This window comes from Mixophyes fleayi, chromosome 1 (genome assembly GCF_038048845.1).
Source record: "Mixophyes fleayi isolate aMixFle1 chromosome 1, aMixFle1.hap1, whole genome shotgun sequence".
NCBI lineage: Eukaryota > Metazoa > Chordata > Amphibia > Anura > Limnodynastidae > Mixophyes > Mixophyes fleayi.
In genome coordinates this window covers 458,768,770-458,788,056 of record NC_134402.1, presented here as the reverse complement: position 1 = coordinate 458,788,056, position 19,287 = coordinate 458,768,770, and the positions used below count along the sequence as shown (strand labels likewise).

General features: G+C 35.5%; 4 protein-coding genes across 4 annotated transcripts; all 4 read left to right on the top strand.

The window, feature by feature from the left end:
- Window positions 1–55: 55 nt before the first annotated feature.
- Window positions 56–4,801, top strand: LOC142161455 (serine/threonine-protein kinase SBK1-like). The gene is made up of 4 exons (XM_075217127.1): window positions 56–61; window positions 3,205–3,373; window positions 3,679–3,891; window positions 4,008–4,801. Exons 1-4 carry the CDS (start codon window positions 56–58, stop codon window positions 4,799–4,801), a joined length of 1,182 nt encoding a protein of 393 aa, XP_075073228.1.
- Window positions 4,802–4,863: 62 nt separating this feature from the next.
- LOC142161393 (serine/threonine-protein kinase SBK1-like) lies at window positions 4,864–9,611 on the top strand. Its single transcript, XM_075217005.1, has 4 exons — window positions 4,864–4,869; window positions 8,015–8,183; window positions 8,489–8,691; window positions 8,805–9,611. The coding sequence occupies exons 1-4, from the start codon at window positions 4,864–4,866 to the stop codon at window positions 9,609–9,611; spliced, it is 1,185 nt and encodes a 394-aa protein (XP_075073106.1).
- A 62-nt stretch (window positions 9,612–9,673) lies between these two features.
- LOC142161323 (serine/threonine-protein kinase SBK1-like) lies at window positions 9,674–14,420 on the top strand. Its single transcript, XM_075216881.1, has 4 exons — window positions 9,674–9,679; window positions 12,824–12,992; window positions 13,298–13,500; window positions 13,614–14,420. Exons 1-4 carry the CDS (start codon window positions 9,674–9,676, stop codon window positions 14,418–14,420), a joined length of 1,185 nt encoding a protein of 394 aa, XP_075072982.1.
- A 62-nt stretch (window positions 14,421–14,482) lies between these two features.
- Window positions 14,483–19,230, top strand: LOC142161252 (serine/threonine-protein kinase SBK1-like). The gene is made up of 4 exons (XM_075216755.1): window positions 14,483–14,488; window positions 17,634–17,802; window positions 18,108–18,310; window positions 18,424–19,230. Exons 1-4 carry the CDS (start codon window positions 14,483–14,485, stop codon window positions 19,228–19,230), a joined length of 1,185 nt encoding a protein of 394 aa, XP_075072856.1.
- The last annotated feature ends 57 nt before the right edge of the window (window positions 19,231–19,287 follow it).

Below are 19,287 nucleotides of genomic sequence, written 5' to 3'. Positions count from 1 at the left end.
GCAGTAACTGTGTCTCATGGCTTTGTGAAGACATCAAATATGCTCTTCTCTTATTATGCAGGTAAGTTACTTGTTTAGGAAATAATGTCACTTCCAGAGCACTGATATCTGGAGATATAATGTAAATAGAGAATCTTCAACTTGTTCATACCTTGATTTACCAGTCCTTTTAATTGTCCACTCTGTATCTAAAAGGAAGTAAATACTAGTCTGCCATTGATATATGTAGCTTATCCTACAAAAGCACTTTTCCCCTGGAGTAATTACATGTATTGCTATATAGTATTATGCAGTGTTCATGGAAATTGATTTTCTAAAATCAGTTATAGTGTAAAATGCTTATTGATTTCCCAAAATACCTCATCTGTTTCACAGTACATTGTCACACTTTTATTTTATACTATTATATTAACATTCTTCTAAATTCCTACAGTAACGATTTTAGGAACCTACAAAGCAGATGAACAAGGTCCCATCTGGTGCACATTGGTGTAACTTGTATAAATATCCTCAGTTACCCCTCCCATGCACTAGGTGGTGCTCTTGAAAATGATCAGCTGATGCTATTTCCCAGAACTTCCGCTTACAACCAGTAGAAGATCATCGGGATGAAGGTTTAGCATTATAAGAACGATATTATTCTATTTTTAATGAGAAATATAATTGTACGAGTGCATTATACAAATTGAATCTCATTATTTTTACACCTAAATTATCCTGATATATATTTTGTGTGTGTGTTTATGTATCAGTTCTTGTTTAATACATTTCCTTTAATTATTTATAGGTTTAATAAAGATTTGAATTGTATGAAATTATTTGCCTGGTGCTTAATTTTTAAATGAGGTCAGAAACCTAGAATTTTATTTTAGAAAACCATGAACTCTCCCATTTTTTTGCCCATTCTTTGTTTTTCCCGTTCATTAGTAATTCTTGTACTGTGAGAGTTATTATTGCTGTTTGAAAAACATCCTAAACAGTTACATTGCCAGGTTCAAAAAATTGCAGTTAAAAAGTAACTGGGATTTAGAACCTGAGAGGTGAATGAACACCATGTTTTATGATAAAGGTATATTATAACTTATCTCCTCTTTACAACCCAAAAGCAGTGTACAATATTACTGATACACATTGTTTTATTTTCTCTCAAATTTCACTTTACAAAACACAACTTTAAAAATGTTAAAAAAAAAGAGTTAACAACCAACAGTAATAATATTCTTCGCAAGACCTAACTATAAAAGGGTAATGTTATGAATGACTGCAAGATTAACGTGTGTTATATGAAAACAACATAAAACAAACTATAATTACACCCATGGTGTCCATTTTCTTGTTAATTCATATGTTAATAAGGAGCTGCACCACTTCTGTTCGGTGTAACAGGATTTTCTTTTCATCAATTTGGGTGTCCATATTTACTAAACACAAACCCCCCATTGTCTGGATATTCGGTCACCTGCTCACGTGAAAAGACTGAATATAATCATTCTAAATCCTGTGTGAGACTGGGACTAGGAACCAGAGACCGGGACTGAAGTTGTTATGTTTATAATGGGAAACTATACACAAGTCTTATATAAATAGTGTTTTCCCTGTCTGTCTGGCATAGTAAGAAGAACATTTTTAAGGGGTATTTTAAAAATGAATAGGAAACAGAAGCTACAAGTAGTATGTCCTTTATATAGGGTGAAATGAACATCATGTTTTATCATCAAGGTGTACTTTCATTTCTCTCCAATTTACAACCCATATGCAGTGTACAATCTTACTGATACATGTTGTTTTATTTGCTCTAAAACTTCTCTTTACAAAATACAAATTTAAAATTTAAGTAAATGTAACATATACAATACTGGTAAAGTTACAAGTGTCTTCAAAGTTAATCTGGTTTAAATGAAGAACAAGTAATACTCAAAACATACTCACATCCATGGTACAGATCTCAGCATTGTTCTGACATAAAGATATTTTGCAATGTGTCTCTCATGAAGTCTCCTGATTTATATATTCTGTTTGAAAGAATTGGATGCTAGACAGAAATATAGAAACTATGATATGTGGTGACCCAAATCTTCATCACATCTGTGGTGTCTTCCTTTTGCTTAGAAATTATATCAGCTAAAGTAACATCCTACAATCTAAGCTCATCCCATCTATAAGGCTAGCGGTAGCCAAAGTATCCTCTAAGTTTTACACTAACCCTGCAGTAGTTTAATACCATCAATTAGAAATGAATGTACCCAGTTTGCTAATTGAACATAGATGTATCTTTGTGATGAGTTGCTGTTTTGTGTAAACTTGATACATTTAATATCTCTGTTAGCCGGTATCTTCAAACTGTAAGTGTTGGAAAAGGTTCAGGGTGTTCATTAATGTCTTATAATTTCCGATCTAGAGAAACATTATGCACGTGTAAAACACATGAGTGACAGTTAGTTGGGGTGTCAAGGTGTGGTTAAGATATTCTCTTAGGTTTATATTAACCCTTTGTAACACACATGAATGATATGGCATGAGTTCTTTTTCTCACACATTCCTATATCAATCTGTAGGAATTCTTGTGAAATGCAAATCCAGGAGAACAATGCCCAGTTGTTTACACAACATATGTACATTATCAATCAGCCAATCAGGAGGCACCAACATTAACCTGCTCCATCCCACCTTCCTTTCATAAACCAGACATCTTCCCATTCTGATTAGTGACTTTCTCTACTGCTTAAGACTCAGAGCGACTGTTTTATTATAGAATAGATTGCAATTTACCTCTGTTATTTTGTGAAGACTTTCAGCAGTTTCCAACACAACTGAAATTATACCAGATATATTCAAGACTGAATTGAACATTTCTCCAAGGTAAGATACCTATAGTCATTGTAGAAATGTATACATGTTTGTGATTTGAAATTCTAAATCTTGATCATTTTTGTTTAATCTGTAAATTTAAAACATTGATTTACTAGCAAGTCTAATCAGATAATTGGTGATATCAAAGCTGTGTATTATATAATAATGACTACTATTTATCTTCTACAAATATAAAAATAAACAATTATACTTGTCATACATGTTATTTGTGTAGGACACTAGTTCCTTTTCTATATGGACACTGATTGCAAAAATAAAAATGTTTCTCTAAATATATTCCTAAAATAATGTAGTAATTAAAGTAAATAAAATATTCTTTCTGTCTTCATCCAGGATACAATGGCCTCCAGTCTACGTGATGTGGAGCTTACCCTGGAAGGACTGGTCTCCTTTGCTTCCCAGTTCCTGCAGGAAATAGAACTTGAGGACAGCTACCACGTCATGAAGGAGCTTGGAGGAGGTGGCTATGCTTCAGTGTTCATGGTAAAGGACATAAAAACAGGTCAGTTTGGTCAATTATCACCCTTTTCATAATCTACATTTATGGGACCATTTTTCAGCCAGGTTTACAAGAGGGTGATATACCTTGGACATTCCTTTTCTATATGTGACAAAATTCACATGGTAACAATTCTCATCCTTACTGAGCCACAAAATTCATAAAACTGACCAAGCACGAGTCCTGTAGTCAAACGTTGCCATGTACTGTATAGTTCTAATTTCATTGCCAAATTATCATTGAGTCCTCAAATCTATTAGTTTTTTCCAATTTAAAATTCACAACTAACCATGACCTTTTCTTCGCAGATCAGAGAATGGCAGTAAAGATGATGGACAGGAAAAGAACAACTGAGAGAAATTTCCTCATGGAATTCAGTATGTCCTTCCTATTCTCATCCCATCCCAATATCATTGGGAGTTATGGCATTGCGTTCAAGACCAGTGACCACTTTGCCTTTGCCCAGGAGCTGTCACCAGTGGGTGATTTGTTATCTCTCATTCTACCCAATGTAAGTACAAGTCCTTGAATTGATTTTACATCAACTTGGTGCTTTAAACACGTTTTACCTTCTGGTTGTAACATGTTTAAAAGATGCTGAATCAATTGATTTATTTCTTTCAGACTTGACTTCCAGGAGACACAGTGAAGAGATGTGCAGTGCAGATCTCCAATGCACTGGAATTTATAGAAAATAAAGGACTGGTGCATATGGACATTAAAACAGAGAACATTTTGGTGTTTGATCAGCACTGTCATTGCATTAAAATTTCTGACTTTGGTCTTTCACATTTCAAGGGAACAGCAATTCAAACCAAGTCTGGGACTGGCTCTTACATGGCCCCTGAAATGTGCCAGCTTACTGACAAGGATCGTTTGGTTGTAGACTCCACTCTTGATGTGTGGGCATTTGGTGTTGTTCTTTATTGCTTGCTCACAGGAGAGTTTCCCTGGCAGTTGGCAATGCCTAGAGACAAAGAGTACAGTAGATTTGTTGAATGGCAAAATCACAGCCAGCTTGACGTCGCTCCCTCACCGTGGAACAGGCTGCCTGTTGGAGTGTTGAGGATGTTTAGTCATCTTTTAGCCATAGACAGTAGTCAGCGAAGCAAATCTACTGAAATCTTGATGTTCATGGGTGAGAGTTGGAAAGCAGAAAGAGCCCAGAATGATACTACAGACAATTTTCCTGTACAATCAGAGCTCTCATGTTTCAGCAAGAATCTGTCTTACATCCCAACAGACACTTCAAACAGCAGTGAGTCCATTCAGTCTGTTATTAGCGCCATGTCACGTCATTTGAACACTGATAGTTTTGGCTTGGAGTGTGAGGAGACACCAGATGACTGGCAGAATAATGCACCAAATCCACTCATACTTCTGGATGATGAGATATCTCTACATGTCGGGGCAGAGGTGGAAATTGGGTGAACACTCAGCAGTAACTGTGTCTCATGGCTTTGTGAAGACATCAAATATGCTCTTCTCTTATTATGCAGGTAAGTTACTTGTTTAGGAAATAATGTCACTTCCAGAGCACTGATATCTGGAGATATAATGTAAATAGAGAATCTTCAACTTGTTCATACCTTGATTTACCAGTCCTTTTAATTGTCCACTCTGTATCTAAAAGGAAGTAAATACTAGTCTGCCATTGATATATGTAGCTTATCCTACAAAAGCACTTTTCCCCTGGAGTAATTACATGTATTGCTATATAGTATTATGCAGTGTTCATGGAAATTGATTTTCTAAAATCAGTTATAGTGTAAAATGCTTATTGATTTCCCAAAATACCTCATCTGTTTCACAGTACATTGTCACACTTTTATTTTATACTATTATATTAACATTCTTCTAAATTCCTACAGTAACGATTTTAGGAACCTACAAAGCAGATGAACAAGGTCCCATCTGGTGCACATTGGTGTAACTTGTATAAATATCCTCAGTTACCCCTCCCATGCACTAGGTGGTGCTCTTGAAAATGATCAGCTGATGCTATTTCCCAGAACTTCCGCTTACAACCAGTAGAAGATCATCGGGATGAAGGTTTAGCATTATAAGAACGATATTATTCTATATTTAATGAGAAATATAATTGTACGAGTGCATTATACAAATTGAATCTCATTATTTTTACACCTAAATTATCCTGATATATATTTTGTGTGTGTGTTTATGTATCAGTTCTTGTTTAATACATTTCCTTTAATTATTTATAGGTTTAATAAAGATTTGAATTGTATGAAATTATTTGCCTGGTGCTTAATTTTTAAATGAGGTCAGAAACCTAGAATTTTATTTTAGAAAACCATGAACTCTCCCATTTTTTTTGCCCATTCTTTGTTTTTCCCGTTCATTAGTAATTCTTGTACTGTGAGAGTTATTATTGCTGTTTGAAAAACATCCTAAACAGTTACATTGCCAGGTTCAAAAAATTGCAGTTAAAAAGTAACTGGGATTTAGAACCTGAGAGGTGAATGAACACCATGTTTTATGATAAAGGTATATTATAACTTATCTCCTCTTTACAACCCAAAAGCAGTGTACAATATTACTGATACACAATGTTTTATTTTCTCTCAAATTTCACTTTACAAAACACAACTTTAAAAATGTTAAAAAAAAAGAGTTAACAACCAACAGTAATAATATTCTTCGCAAGACCTAACTATAAAAGGGTAATGTTATGAATGACTGCAAGATTAACGTGTGTTATATGAAAACAACATAAAACAAAATATAATTACACCCATGGTGTCCATTTTCTTGTTAATTCATATGTTAATAAGGAGCTGCACCACTTCTGTTCGGTGTAACAGGATTTTCTTTTCATCAATTTGGGTGTCCATATTTACTAAACACAAACCCCCCATTGTCTGGATATTCGGTCACCTGCTCACGTGAAAAGACTGAATATAATCATTCTAAATCCTGTGTGAGACTGGGACTAGGAACCAGAGACCGGGACTGAAGTTGTTATGTTTATAATGGGAAACTATACACAAGTCTTATATAAATAGTGTTTTCCCTGTCTGTCTGGCATAGTAAGAAGAACATTTTTAAGGGGTATTTTAAAAATGAATAGGAAACAGAAGCTACAAGTAGTATGTCCTTTATATAGGGTGAAATGAACATCATGTTTTATCATCAAGGTGTACTTTCATTTCTCTCCAATTTACAACCCATATGCAGTGTACAATCTTACTGATACATGTTGTTTTATTTGCTCTAAAACTTCTCTTTACAAAATACAAATTTAAAATTTAAGTAAATGTAACATATACAATACTGGTAAAGTTACAAGTGTCTTCAAAGTTAATCTGGTTTAAATGAAGAACAAGTAATACTCAAAACATACTCACATCCATGGTACAGATCTCAGCATTGTTCTGACATAAAGATATTTTGCAATGTGTCTCTCATGAAGTCTCCTGATTTATATATTCTGTTTGAAAGAATTGGATGCTAGACAGAAATATAGAAACTATGATATGTGGTGACCCAAATCTTCATCACATCTGTGGTGTCTTCCTTTTGCTTAGAAATTATATCAGCTAAAGTAACATCCTACAATCTAAGCTCATCCCATCCATAAGGCTAGCGGTAGCCAAAGTATCCTCTAAGTTTTACACTAACCCTGCAGTAGTTTAATACCATCAATTAGAAATGAATGTACCCAGTTTGCTAATTGAACATAGATGTATCTTTGTGATGAGTTGCTGTTTTGTGTAAACTTGATACATTTAATATCTCTGTTAGCCGGTATCTTCAAACTGTAAGTGTTGGAAAAGGTTCAGGGTGTTCATTAATGTCTTATAATTTCCGATCTAGAGAAACATTATGCACGTGTAAAACACATGAGTGACAGTTAGTTGGGGTGTCAAGGTGTGGTTAAGATATTCTCTTAGGTTTATATTAACCCTTTGTAACACACATGAATGATATGGCATGAGTTCTTTTTCTCACACATTCCTATATCAATCTGTAGGAATTCTTTTGAAAATGCAAATCCAGGAGAACAATGCCCAGTTGTTTACACAACATATGCACATTATCAATCAGCCAATCAGGAGGCACCAACATTAACCTGCTCCATCCCACCTTCCTTTCATAAACCAGACATCTTCCCATTCTGATTAGTGACTTTCTCTACTGCTTAAGACTCAGAGCGACTGTTTTATTACAGAATAGATTGCAATTTACCTCTGTTATTTTGTGAAGACTTTCAGCAGTTTCCAACACAACTGAAATTATACCAGATATATTCAAGACTGAATTGAACATTTCTCCAAGGTAAGATACCTATAGTCATTGTAGAAATGATTACATGTTTGTGATTTGAAATTCTAAATCTTGATCATTTTTGTTTAATCTGTAAATTTAAAACATTGATTTACTAGCAAGTCTAATCAGATAATTGGTGATATCAAAGCTGTGTATTATATAATAATGACTACTATTTATCTTCTACAAATATAAAAATAAACAATTATACTTGTCATACATGTTATTTGTGTAGGACACTAGTTCCTTTTCTATATGGACACTGATTGCAAAAATAAAAATGTTTCTCTAAATATATTCCTAAAATAATGTAGTAATTAAAGCAAATAAAATATTCTTTCTGTCTTCATCCAGGATACAATGGCCTCCAGTCTACGTGATGTGGAGCTTACCCTGGAAGGACTGGTCTCCTTTGCTTCCCAGTTCCTGCAGGAAATAGAACTTGAGGACAGCTACCACGTCATGAAGGAGCTTGGAGGAGGTGGCTATGCTTCAGTGTTCATGGTAAAGGACATAAAAACAGGTCAGTTTGGTCAATTATCACCCTTTTCATAATCTACATTTATGGGACCATTTTTCAGCCAGGTTTACAAGAGGGTGATATACCTTGGACATTCCTTTTCTATATGTGACAAAATTCACATGGTAACAATTCTCATCCTTACTGAGCCACAAAATTCATAAAACTGACCAAGCACGAGTCCTGTAGTCAAACGTTGCCATGTACTGTATAGTTCTAATTTCATTGCCAAATTATCATTGAGTCCTCAAATCTATTAGTTTTTTCCAATTTAAAATTTACAACTAACCATGACCTTTTCTTCGCAGATCAGAGAATGGCAGTAAAGATGATGGACAGGAAAAGAACAACTGAGAGAAATTTCCTCATGGAATTCAGTATGTCCTTCCTCCTCTCATCCCATCCCAATATCATTGGGAGTTATGGCATTGCGTTCAAGACCAGTGACCACTTTGCCTTTGCCCAGGAGCTGTCACCAGTGGGTGATTTGTTATCTCTCATTCTACCCAATGTAAGTACAAGTCCTTGAATTGATTTTACATCAACTTGGTGCTTTAAACACGTTTTACCTTCTGGTTGTAACATGTTTAAAAGATGCTGAATCAATTGATTTATTTCTTTCAGACTGGACTTCCAGGAGACACAGTGAAGAGATGTGCAGTGCAGATCTCCAATGCACTGGAATTTATAGAAAATAAAGGACTGGTGCATATGGACATTAAACCAGAGAACATTTTGGTGTTTGATCAGCACTGTCATTGCATTAAAATTTCTGACTTTGGTCTTTCACATTTCAAGGGAACAGCAATTCAAACCAAGTCTGGGACTGGCTCTTACATGGCCCCTGAGATGTGCCAGCTTACTGACAAGGATCGTTTGGTTGTAGACTCCACTCTTGATGTGTGGGCATTTGGTGTTGTTCTTTATTGCTTGCTCACAGGAGAGTTTCCCTGGCAGTTGGCAATGCCTAGAGACAAAGAGTACAGTAGATTTGTTGAATGGCAAAATCACAGCCAGCTTGACGTCGCTCCCTCACCGTGGAACAGGCTGCCTGTTGGAGTGTTGAGGATGTTTAGTCATCTTTTAGCCATAGACAGTAGTCAGCGAAGCAAATCTACTGAAATCTTGATGTTCATGGGTGAGAGTTGGAAAGCAGAAAGAGCCCAGAATGATACTACAGACAATTTTCCTGTACAATCAGAGCTCTCATGTTTCAGCAAGAATCTGTCTTACATCCCAACAGACACTTCAAACAGCAGTGAGTCCATTCAGTCTGTTATTAGCGCCATGTCACGTCATTTGAACACTGATAGTTTTGGCTTGGAGTGTGAGGAGACACCAGATGACTGGCAGAATAATGCACCAAATCCACTCATACTTCTGGATGATGAGATATCTCTACATGTCGGGGCAGAGGTGGAAATTGGGTGAACACTCAGCAGTAACTGTGTCTCATGGCTTTGTGAAGACATCAAATATGCTCTTCTCTTATTATGCAGGTAAGTTACTTGTTTAGGAAATAATGTCACTTCCAGAGCACTGATATCTGGAGATATAATGTAAATAGAGAATCTTCAACTTGTTCATACCTTGATTTACCAGTCCTTTTAATTGTCCACTCTGTATCTAAAAGGAAGTAAATACTAGTCTGCCATTGATATATGTAGCTTATCCTACAAAAGCACTTTTCCCCTGGAGTAATTACATGTATTGCTATATAGTATTATGCAGTGTTCATGGAAATTGATTTTCTAAAATCAGTTATAGTGTAAAATGCTTATTGATTTCCCAAAATACCTCATCTGTTTCACAGTACATTGTCACACTTTTATTTTATACTATTATATTAACATTCTTCTAAATTCCTACAGTAACGATTTTAGGAACCTACAAAGCAGATGAACAAGGTCCCATCTGGTGCACATTGGTGTAACTTGTATAAATATCCTCAGTTACCCCTCCCATGCACTAGGTGGTGCTCTTGAAAATGATCAGCTGATGCTATTTCCCAGAACTTCCGCTTACAACCAGTAGAAGATCATCGAGATGAAGGTTTAGCATTATAAGAACGATATTATTCTATTTTTAATGAGAAATATAATTGTACGAGTGCATTATACAAATTGAATCTCATTATTTTTACACCTAAATTATCCTGATATATATTTTGTGTGTGTGTTTATGTATCAGTTCTTGTTTAATACATTTCCTTTAATTATTTATAGGTTTAATAAAGATTTGAATTGTATGAAATTATTTGCCTGGTGCTTAATTTTTAAATGAGGTCAGAAACCTAGAATTTTATTTTAGAAAACCATGAACTCTCCCATTTTTTTGCCCATTCTTTGTTTTTCCCGTTCATTAGTAATTCTTGTACTGTGAGAGTTATTATTGCTGTTTGAAAAACATCCTAAACAGTTACATTGCCAGGTTCAAAAAATTGCAGTTAAAAAGTAACTGGGATTTAGAACCTGAGAGGTGAATGAACACCATGTTTTATGATAAAGGTATATTATAACTTATCTCCTCTTTACAACCCAAAAGCAGTGTACAATATTACTGATACACAATGTTTTATTTTCTCTCAAATTTCACTTTACAAAACACAACTTTAAAAATGTTAAAAAAAAAAGAGTTAACAACCAACAGTAATAATATTCTTCGCAAGACCTAACTATAAAAGGGTAATGTTATGAATGACTGCAAGATTAACGTGTGTTATATGAAAACAACATAAAACAAAATATAATTACACCCATGGTGTCCATTTTCTTGTTAATTCATATGTTAATAAGGAGCTGCACCACTTCTGTTCGGTGTAACAGGATTTTCTTTTCATCAATTTGGGTGTCCATATTTTCTAAACACAAACCCCCCATTGTCTGGATATTCGGTCACCTGCTCACGTGAAAAGACTGAATATAATCATTCTAAATCCTGTGTGAGACTGGGACTAGGAACCAGAGACCGGGACTGAAGTTGTTATGTTTATAATGGGAAACTATACACAAGTCTTATATAAATAGTGTTTTCCCTGTCTGTCTGGCATAGTAAGAAGAACATTTTTAAGGGGTATTTTAAAAATGAATAGGAAACAGAAGCTACAAGTAGTATGTCCTTTATATAGGGTGAAATGAACATCATGTTTTATCATCAAGGTGTACTTTCATTTCTCTCCAATTTACAACCCATATGCAGTGTACAATCTTACTGATACATGTTGTTTTATTTGCTCTAAAACTTCTCTTTACAAAATACAAATTTAAAATTTAAGTAAATGTAACATATACAATACTGGTAAAGTTACAAGTGTCTTCAAAGTTAATCTGGTTTAAATGAAGAACAAGTAATACTCAAAACATACTCACATCCATGGTACAGATCTCAGCATTGTTCTGACATAAAGATATTTTGCAATGTGTCTCTCATGAAGTCTCCTGATTTATATATTCTGTTTGAAAGAATTGGATGCTAGACAGAAATATAGAAACTATGATATGTGGTGACCCAAATCTTCATCACATCTGTGGTGTCTTCCTTTTGCTTAGAAATTATATCAGCTAAAGTAACATCCTACAATCTAAGCTCATCCCATCCATAAGGCTAGCGGTAGCCAAAGTATCCTCTAAGTTTTACACTAACCCTGCAGTAGTTTAATACCATCAATTAGAAATGAATGTACCCAGTTTGCTAATTGAACATAGATGTATCTTTGTGATGAGTTGCTGTTTTGTGTAAACTTGATACATTTAATATCTCTGTTAGCCGGTATCTTCAAACTGTAAGTGTTGGAAAAGGTTCAGGGTGTTCATTAATGTCTTATAATTTCCGATCTAGAGAAACATTATGCACGTGTAAAACACATGAGTGACAGTTAGTTGGGGTGTCAAGGTGTGGTTAAGATATTCTCTTAGGTTTATATTAACCCTTTGTAACACACATGAATGATATGGCATGAGTTCTTTTTCTCACACATGCCTATATCAATCTGTAGGAATTCTTTTGAAATGCAAATCCAGGAGAACAATGCCCAGTTGTTTACACAACATATGCACATTATCAATCAGCCAATCAGGAGGCACCAACATTAACCTGCTCCATCCCACCTTCCTTTCATAAACCAGACATCTTCCCATTCTGATTAGTGACTTTCTCTACTGCTTAAGACTCAGAGCGACTGTTTTATTACAGAATAGATTGCAATTTACCTCTGTTATTTTGTGAAGACTTTCAGCAGTTTCCAACACAACTGAAATTATACCAGATATATTCAAGACTGAATTGAACATTTCTCCAAGGTAAGATACCTATAGTCATTGTAGAAATGATTACATGTTTGTGATTTGAAATTCTAAATCTTGATCATTTTTGTTTAATCTGTAAATTTAAAACATTGATTTACTAGCAAGTCTAATCAGATAATTGGTGATATCAAAGCTGTGTATTATATAATAATGACTACTATTTATCTTCTACAAATATAAAAATAAACAATTATACTTGTCATACATGTTATTTGTGTAGGACACTAGTTCCTTTTCTATATGGACACTGATTGCAAAAATAAAAATGTTTCTCTAAATATATTCCTAAAATAATGTAGTAATTAAAGTAAATAAAATATTCTTTCTGTCTTCATCCAGGATACAATGGCCTCCAGTCTACGTGATGTGGAGCTTACCCTGGAAGGACTGGTCTCCTTTGCTTCCCAGTTCCTGCAGGAAATAGAACTTGAGGACAGCTACCACGTCATGAAGGAGCTTGGAGGAGGTGGCTATGCTTCAGTGATCATGGTAAAGGACATAAAAACAGGTCAGTTTGGTCAATTATCACCCTTTTCATAATCTACATTTATGGGACCATTTTTCAGCCAGGTTTACAAGAGGGTGATATACCTTGGACATTCCTTTTCTATATGTGACAAAATTCACATGGTAACAATTCTCATCCTTACTGAGCCACAAAATTCATAAAACTGACCAAGCACGAGTCCTGTAGTCAAACGTTGCCATGTACTGTATAGTTCTAATTTCATTGCCAAATTATCATTGAGTCCTCAAATCTATTAGTTTTTTCCAATTTAAAATTCACAACTAACCATGACCTTTTCTTCGCAGATCAGAGAATGGCAGTAAAGATGATGGACAGGAAAAGAACAACTGAGAGAAATTTCCTCATGGAATTCAGTATGTCCTTCCTCCTCTCATCCCATCCCAATATCATTGGGAGTTATGGCATTGCGTTCAAGACCAGTGACCACTTTGCCTTTGCCCAGGAGCTGTCACCAGTGGGTGATTTGTTATCTCTCATTCTACCCAATGTAAGTACAAGTCCTTGAATTGATTTTACATCAACTTGGTGCTTTAAACACGTTTTACCTTCTGGTTGTAACATGTTTAAAAGATGCTGAATCAATTGATTTATTTCTTTCAGACTGGACTTCCAGGAGACACAGTGAAGAGATGTGCAGTGCAGATCTCCAATGCACTGGAATTTATAGAAAATAAAGGACTGGTGCATATGGACATTAAACCAGAGAACATTTTGGTGTTTGATCAGCACTGTCATTGCATTAAAATTTCTGACTTTGGTCTTTCACATTTCAAGGGAACAGCAATTCAAACCAAGTCTGGGACTGGCTCTTACATGGCCCCTGAGATGTGCCAGCTTACTGACAAGGATCGTTTGGTTGTAGACTCCACTCTTGATGTGTGGGCATTTGGTGTTGTTCTTTATTGCTTGCTCACAGGAGAGTTTCCCTGGCAGTTGGCAATGCCTAGAGACAAAGAGTACAGTAGATTTGTTGAATGGCAAAATCACAGCCAGCTTGACGTCGCTCCCTCACCGTGGAACAGGCTGCCTGTTGGAGTGTTGAGGATGTTTAGTCATCTTTTAGCCATAGACAGTAGTCAGCGAAGCAAATCTACTGAAATCTTGATGTTCATGGGTGAGAGTTGGAAAGCAGAAAGAGCCCAGAATGATACTACAGACAATTTTCCTGTACAATCAGAGCTCTCATGTTTCAGCAAGAATCTGTCTTACATCCCAACAGATACTTCAAACAGCAGTGAGTCCATTCAGTCTGTTATTAGCGCCATGTCACGTCATTTGAACACTGATAGTTTTGGCTTGGAGTGTGAGGAGACACCAGATGACTGGCAGAATAATGCACCAAATCCACTCATACTTCTGGATGATGAGATATCTCTACATGTCGGGGCAGAGGTGGAAATTGGGTGAACACTCAGCAGTAACTGTGTCTCATGGCTTTGTGAAGACATCAAATATGCTCTTCTCTTATTATGCAGGTAAGTTACTTGTTTAGGAAATAATGTCACTTCCAGAGCACTGATATCTGGAGATATAATGTAAATAGAGAATCTTCAACTTGTTCATACCTTGATTTACCAGTCCTTTTAATTGTCCACTCTGTATCTAAAAGGAAGTAAATACTAGTCTGCCATTGATATTTGTAGCTTATCCTACAAAAGCACTTTTCCCCTGGAGTAATTACATGTATTGCTATATAGTATTATGCAGTGTTCATGGAAATTGATTTTCTAAAATCAGTTATAGTGTAAAATGCTTATTGATTTCCCAAAATACCTCATCTGTTTCACAGTACATTGTCACACTTTTATTTTATACTATTATATTAACATTCTTCTAAATTCCTACAGTAACGATTTTAGGAACCTACAAAGCAGATGAACAAGGTCCCATCTGGTGCACATTGGTGTAACTTGTATAAATATCCTCAGTTACCCCTCCCATGCACTAGGTGGTGCTCTTGAAAATGATCAGCTGATGCTATTTCCCAGAACTTCCGCTTACAACCAGTAGAAGATCATCGGGATGAAGGTTTAGCATTATAAGAACAATATTATTCTATTTTTAATGAGAAATATAATTGTACGAGTGCATTATACAAATTGAATCTCATTATTTTTACACCTAAATTATCCTGATATATATTTTGTGTGTGTGTTTATGTATCAGTTCTTGTTTAATACATTTCCTTTAATTATTTATAGGTTTAATAAAGATTTGAATTGTATGAAATTATTTGCCTGGTGCTTAATTTTTAAATGAGGTCAGAAACCTAGAATTTTATTTTAGAAAACCATGAACTCTCCCATTTTTTTTGCCCATTCTTTGTTTTTCCCGTTCATTAGTAATTCTTGTACTGTGAGAGTTATTATTGCTGTTTGAAAAACATCCTAAACAGTTACATTGCCAGGTTCAAAAAATTGCAGTTAAAAAGTAACTGGGATTTAGAACCTGAGAGGTGAATGAACACCATGTTTTATGATAAAGGTATATTATAACTTATCTCCTCTTTACAACCCAAAAGCAGTGTACAATATTACTGATACACAATGTTTTATTTTCTCTCAAATTTCACTTTACAAAACACAACTTTAAAAATGTTAAAAAAAAAAGAGTTAACAACCAACAGTAATAATATTCTTCGCAAGACCTAACTATAAAAGGGTAATGTTATGAATGACTGCAAGATTAACGTGTGTTATATGAAAACAACATAAAACAAAATATAATTACACCCATGGTGTCCATTTTCTTGTTAATTCATATGTTAATAAGGAGCTGCACCACTTCTGTTCGGTGTAACAGGATTTTCTTTTCATCAATTTGGGTGTCCATATTTTCTAAACACAAACCCCCCATTGTCTGGATATTCGGTCACCTGCTCACGTGAAAAGACTGAATATAATCATTCTAAATCCTGTGTGAGACTGGGACTAGGAACCAGAGACCGGGACTGAAGTTGTTATGTTTATAATGGGAAACTATACACAAGTCTTATATAAATAGTGTTTTCCCTGTCTGTCTGGCATAGTAAGAAGAACATTTTTAAGGGGTATTTTAAAAATGAATAGGAAACAGAAGCTACAAGTAGTATGTCCTTTATATAGGGTGAAATGAACATCATGTTTTATCATCAAGGTGTACTTTCATTTCTCTCCAATTTACAACCCATATGCAGTGTACAATCTTACTGATACATGTTGTTTTATTTGCTCTAAAACTTCTCTTTACAAAATACAAATTTAAAATTTAAGTAAATGTAACATATACAATACTGGTAAAGTTACAAGTGTCTTCAAAGTTAATCTGGTTTAAATGAAGAACAAGTAATACTCAAAACATACTCACATCCATGGTACAGATCTCAGCATTGTTCTGACATAAAGATATTTTGCAATGTGTCTCTCATGAAGTCTCCTGATTTATATATTCTGTTTGAAAGAATTGGATGCTAGACAGAAATATAGAAACTATGATATGTGGTGACCCAAATCTTCATCACATCTGTGGTGTCTTCCTTTTGCTTAGAAATTATATCAGCTAAAGTAACATCCTACAATCTAAGCTCATCCCATCCATAAGGCTAGCGGTAGCCAAAGTATCCTCTAAGTTTTACACTAACCCTGCAGTAGTTTAATACCATCAATTAGAAATGAATGTACCCAGTTTGCTAATTGAACATAGATGTATCTTTGTGATGAGTTGCTGTTTTGTGTAAACTTGATACATTTAATATCTCTGTTAGCCGGTATCTTCAAACTGTAAGTGTTGGAAAAGGTTCAGGGTGTTCATTAATGTCTTATAATTTCCGATCTAGAGAAACATTATGCACGTGTAAAACACATGAGTGACAGTTAGTTGGGGTGTCAAGGTGTGGTTAAGATATTCTCTTAGGTTTATATTAACCCTTTGTAACACACATGAATGATATGGCATGAGTTCTTTTTCTCACACATGCCTATATCAATCTGTAGGAATTCTTTTGAAATGCAAATCCAGGAGAACAATGCCCAGTTGTTTACACAACATATGCACATTATCAATCAGCCAATCAGGAGGCACCAACATTAACCTGCTCCATCCCACCTTCCTTTCATAAACCAGACATCTTCCCATTCTGATTAGTGACTTTCTCTACTGCTTAAGACTCAGAGCGACTGTTTTATTACAGAATAGATTGCAATTTACCTCTGTTATTTTGTGAAGACTTTCAGCAGTTTCCAACACAACTGAAATTATACCAGATATATTCAAGACTGAATTGAACATTTCTCCAAGGTAAGATACCTATAGTCATTGTAGAAATGATTACATGTTTGTGATTTGAAATTCTAAATCTTGATCATTTTTGTTTAATCTGTAAATTTAAAACATTGATTTACTAGCAAGTCTAATCAGATAATTGGTGATATCAAAGCTGTGTATTATATAATAATGACTACTATTTATCTTCTACAAATATAAAAATAAACAATTATACTTGTCATACATGTTATTTGTGTAGGACACTAGTTCCTTTTCTATATGGACACTGATTGCAAAAATAAAAATGTTTCTCTAAATATATTCCTAAAATAATGTAGTAATTAAAGTAAATAAAATATTCTTTCTGTCTTCATCCAGGATACAATGGCCTCCAGTCTACGTGATGTGGAGCTTACCCTGGAAGGACTGGTCTCCTTTGCTTCCCAGTTCCTGCAGGAAATAGAACTTGAGGACAGCTACCACGTCATGAAGGAGCTTGGAGGAGGTGGCTATGCTTCAGTGATCATGGTAAAGGACATAAAAACAGGTCAGTTTGGTCAATTATCACCCTTTTCATAATCTACATTTATGGGACCATTTTTCAGCCAGGTTTACAAGAGGGTGATATACCTTGGACATTCCTTTTCTATATGTGACAAAATTCACATGGTAACAATTCTCATCCTTACTGAGCCACAAAATTCATAAAACTGACCAAGCACGAGTCCTGTAGTCAAACGTTGCCATGTACTGTATAGTTCTAATTTCATTGCCAAATTATCATTGAGTCCTCAAATCTATTAGTTTTTTCCAATTTAAAATTCACAACTAACCATGACCTTTTCTTCGCAGATCAGAGAATGGCAGTAAAGATGATGGACAGGAAAAGAACAACTGAGAGAAATTTCCTCATGGAATTCAGTATGTCCTTCCTCCTCTCATCCCATCCCAATATCATTGGGAGTTATGGCATTGCGTTCAAGACCAGTGACCACTTTGCCTTTGCCCAGGAGCTGTCACCAGTGGGTGATTTGTTATCTCTCATTCTACCCAATGTAAGTACAAGTCCTTGAATTGATTTTACATCAACTTGGTGCTTTAAACACGTTTTACCTTCTGGTTGTAACATGTTTAAAAGATGCTGAATCAATTGATTTATTTCTTTCAGACTGGACTTCCAGGAGGCACAGTGAAGAGATGTGCAGTGCAGATCTCCAATGCACTGGAATTTATAGAAAATAAAGGACTGGTGCATATGGACATTAAACCAGAGAACATTTTGGTGTTTGATCAGCACTGTCATTGCATTAAAATTTCTGACTTTGGTCTTTCACATTTCAAGGGAACAGCAATTCAAACCAAGTCTGGGACTGGCTCTTACATGGCCCCTGAGATGTGCCAGCTTACTGACAAGGATCGTTTGGTTGTAGACTCCACTCTTGATGTGTGGGCATTTGGTGTTGTTCTTTATTGCTTGCTCACAGGAGAGTTTCCCTGGCAGTTGGCAATGCCTAGAGACAAAGAGTACAGTAGATTTGTTGAATGGCAAAATCACAGCCAGCTTGACGTCGCTCCCTCACCATGGAACAGGCTGCCTGTTGGAGTGTTGAGGATGTTTAGTCATCTTTTAGCCATAGACAGTAGTCAGCGAAGCAAATCTACTGAAATCTTGATGTTCATGGGTGAGAGTTGGAAAGCAGAAAGAGCCCAGAATGATACTACAGACAATTTTCCTGTACAATCAGAGCTCTCATGTTTCAGCAAGAATCTGTCTTACATCCCAACAGATACTTCAAACAGCAGTGAGTCCATTCAGTCTGTTATTAGCGCCATGTCACGTCATTTGAACACTGATAGTTTTGGCTTGGAGTGTGAGGAGACACCAGATGACTGGCAGAATAATGCACCAAATCCACTCATACTTCTGGATGATGAGATATCTCTACATGTCGGGGCAGAGGTGGAAATTGGGTGAACACTCAGCAGTAACTGTGTCTCATGGCTTTGTGAAGACATCAAATATGCTCTTCTC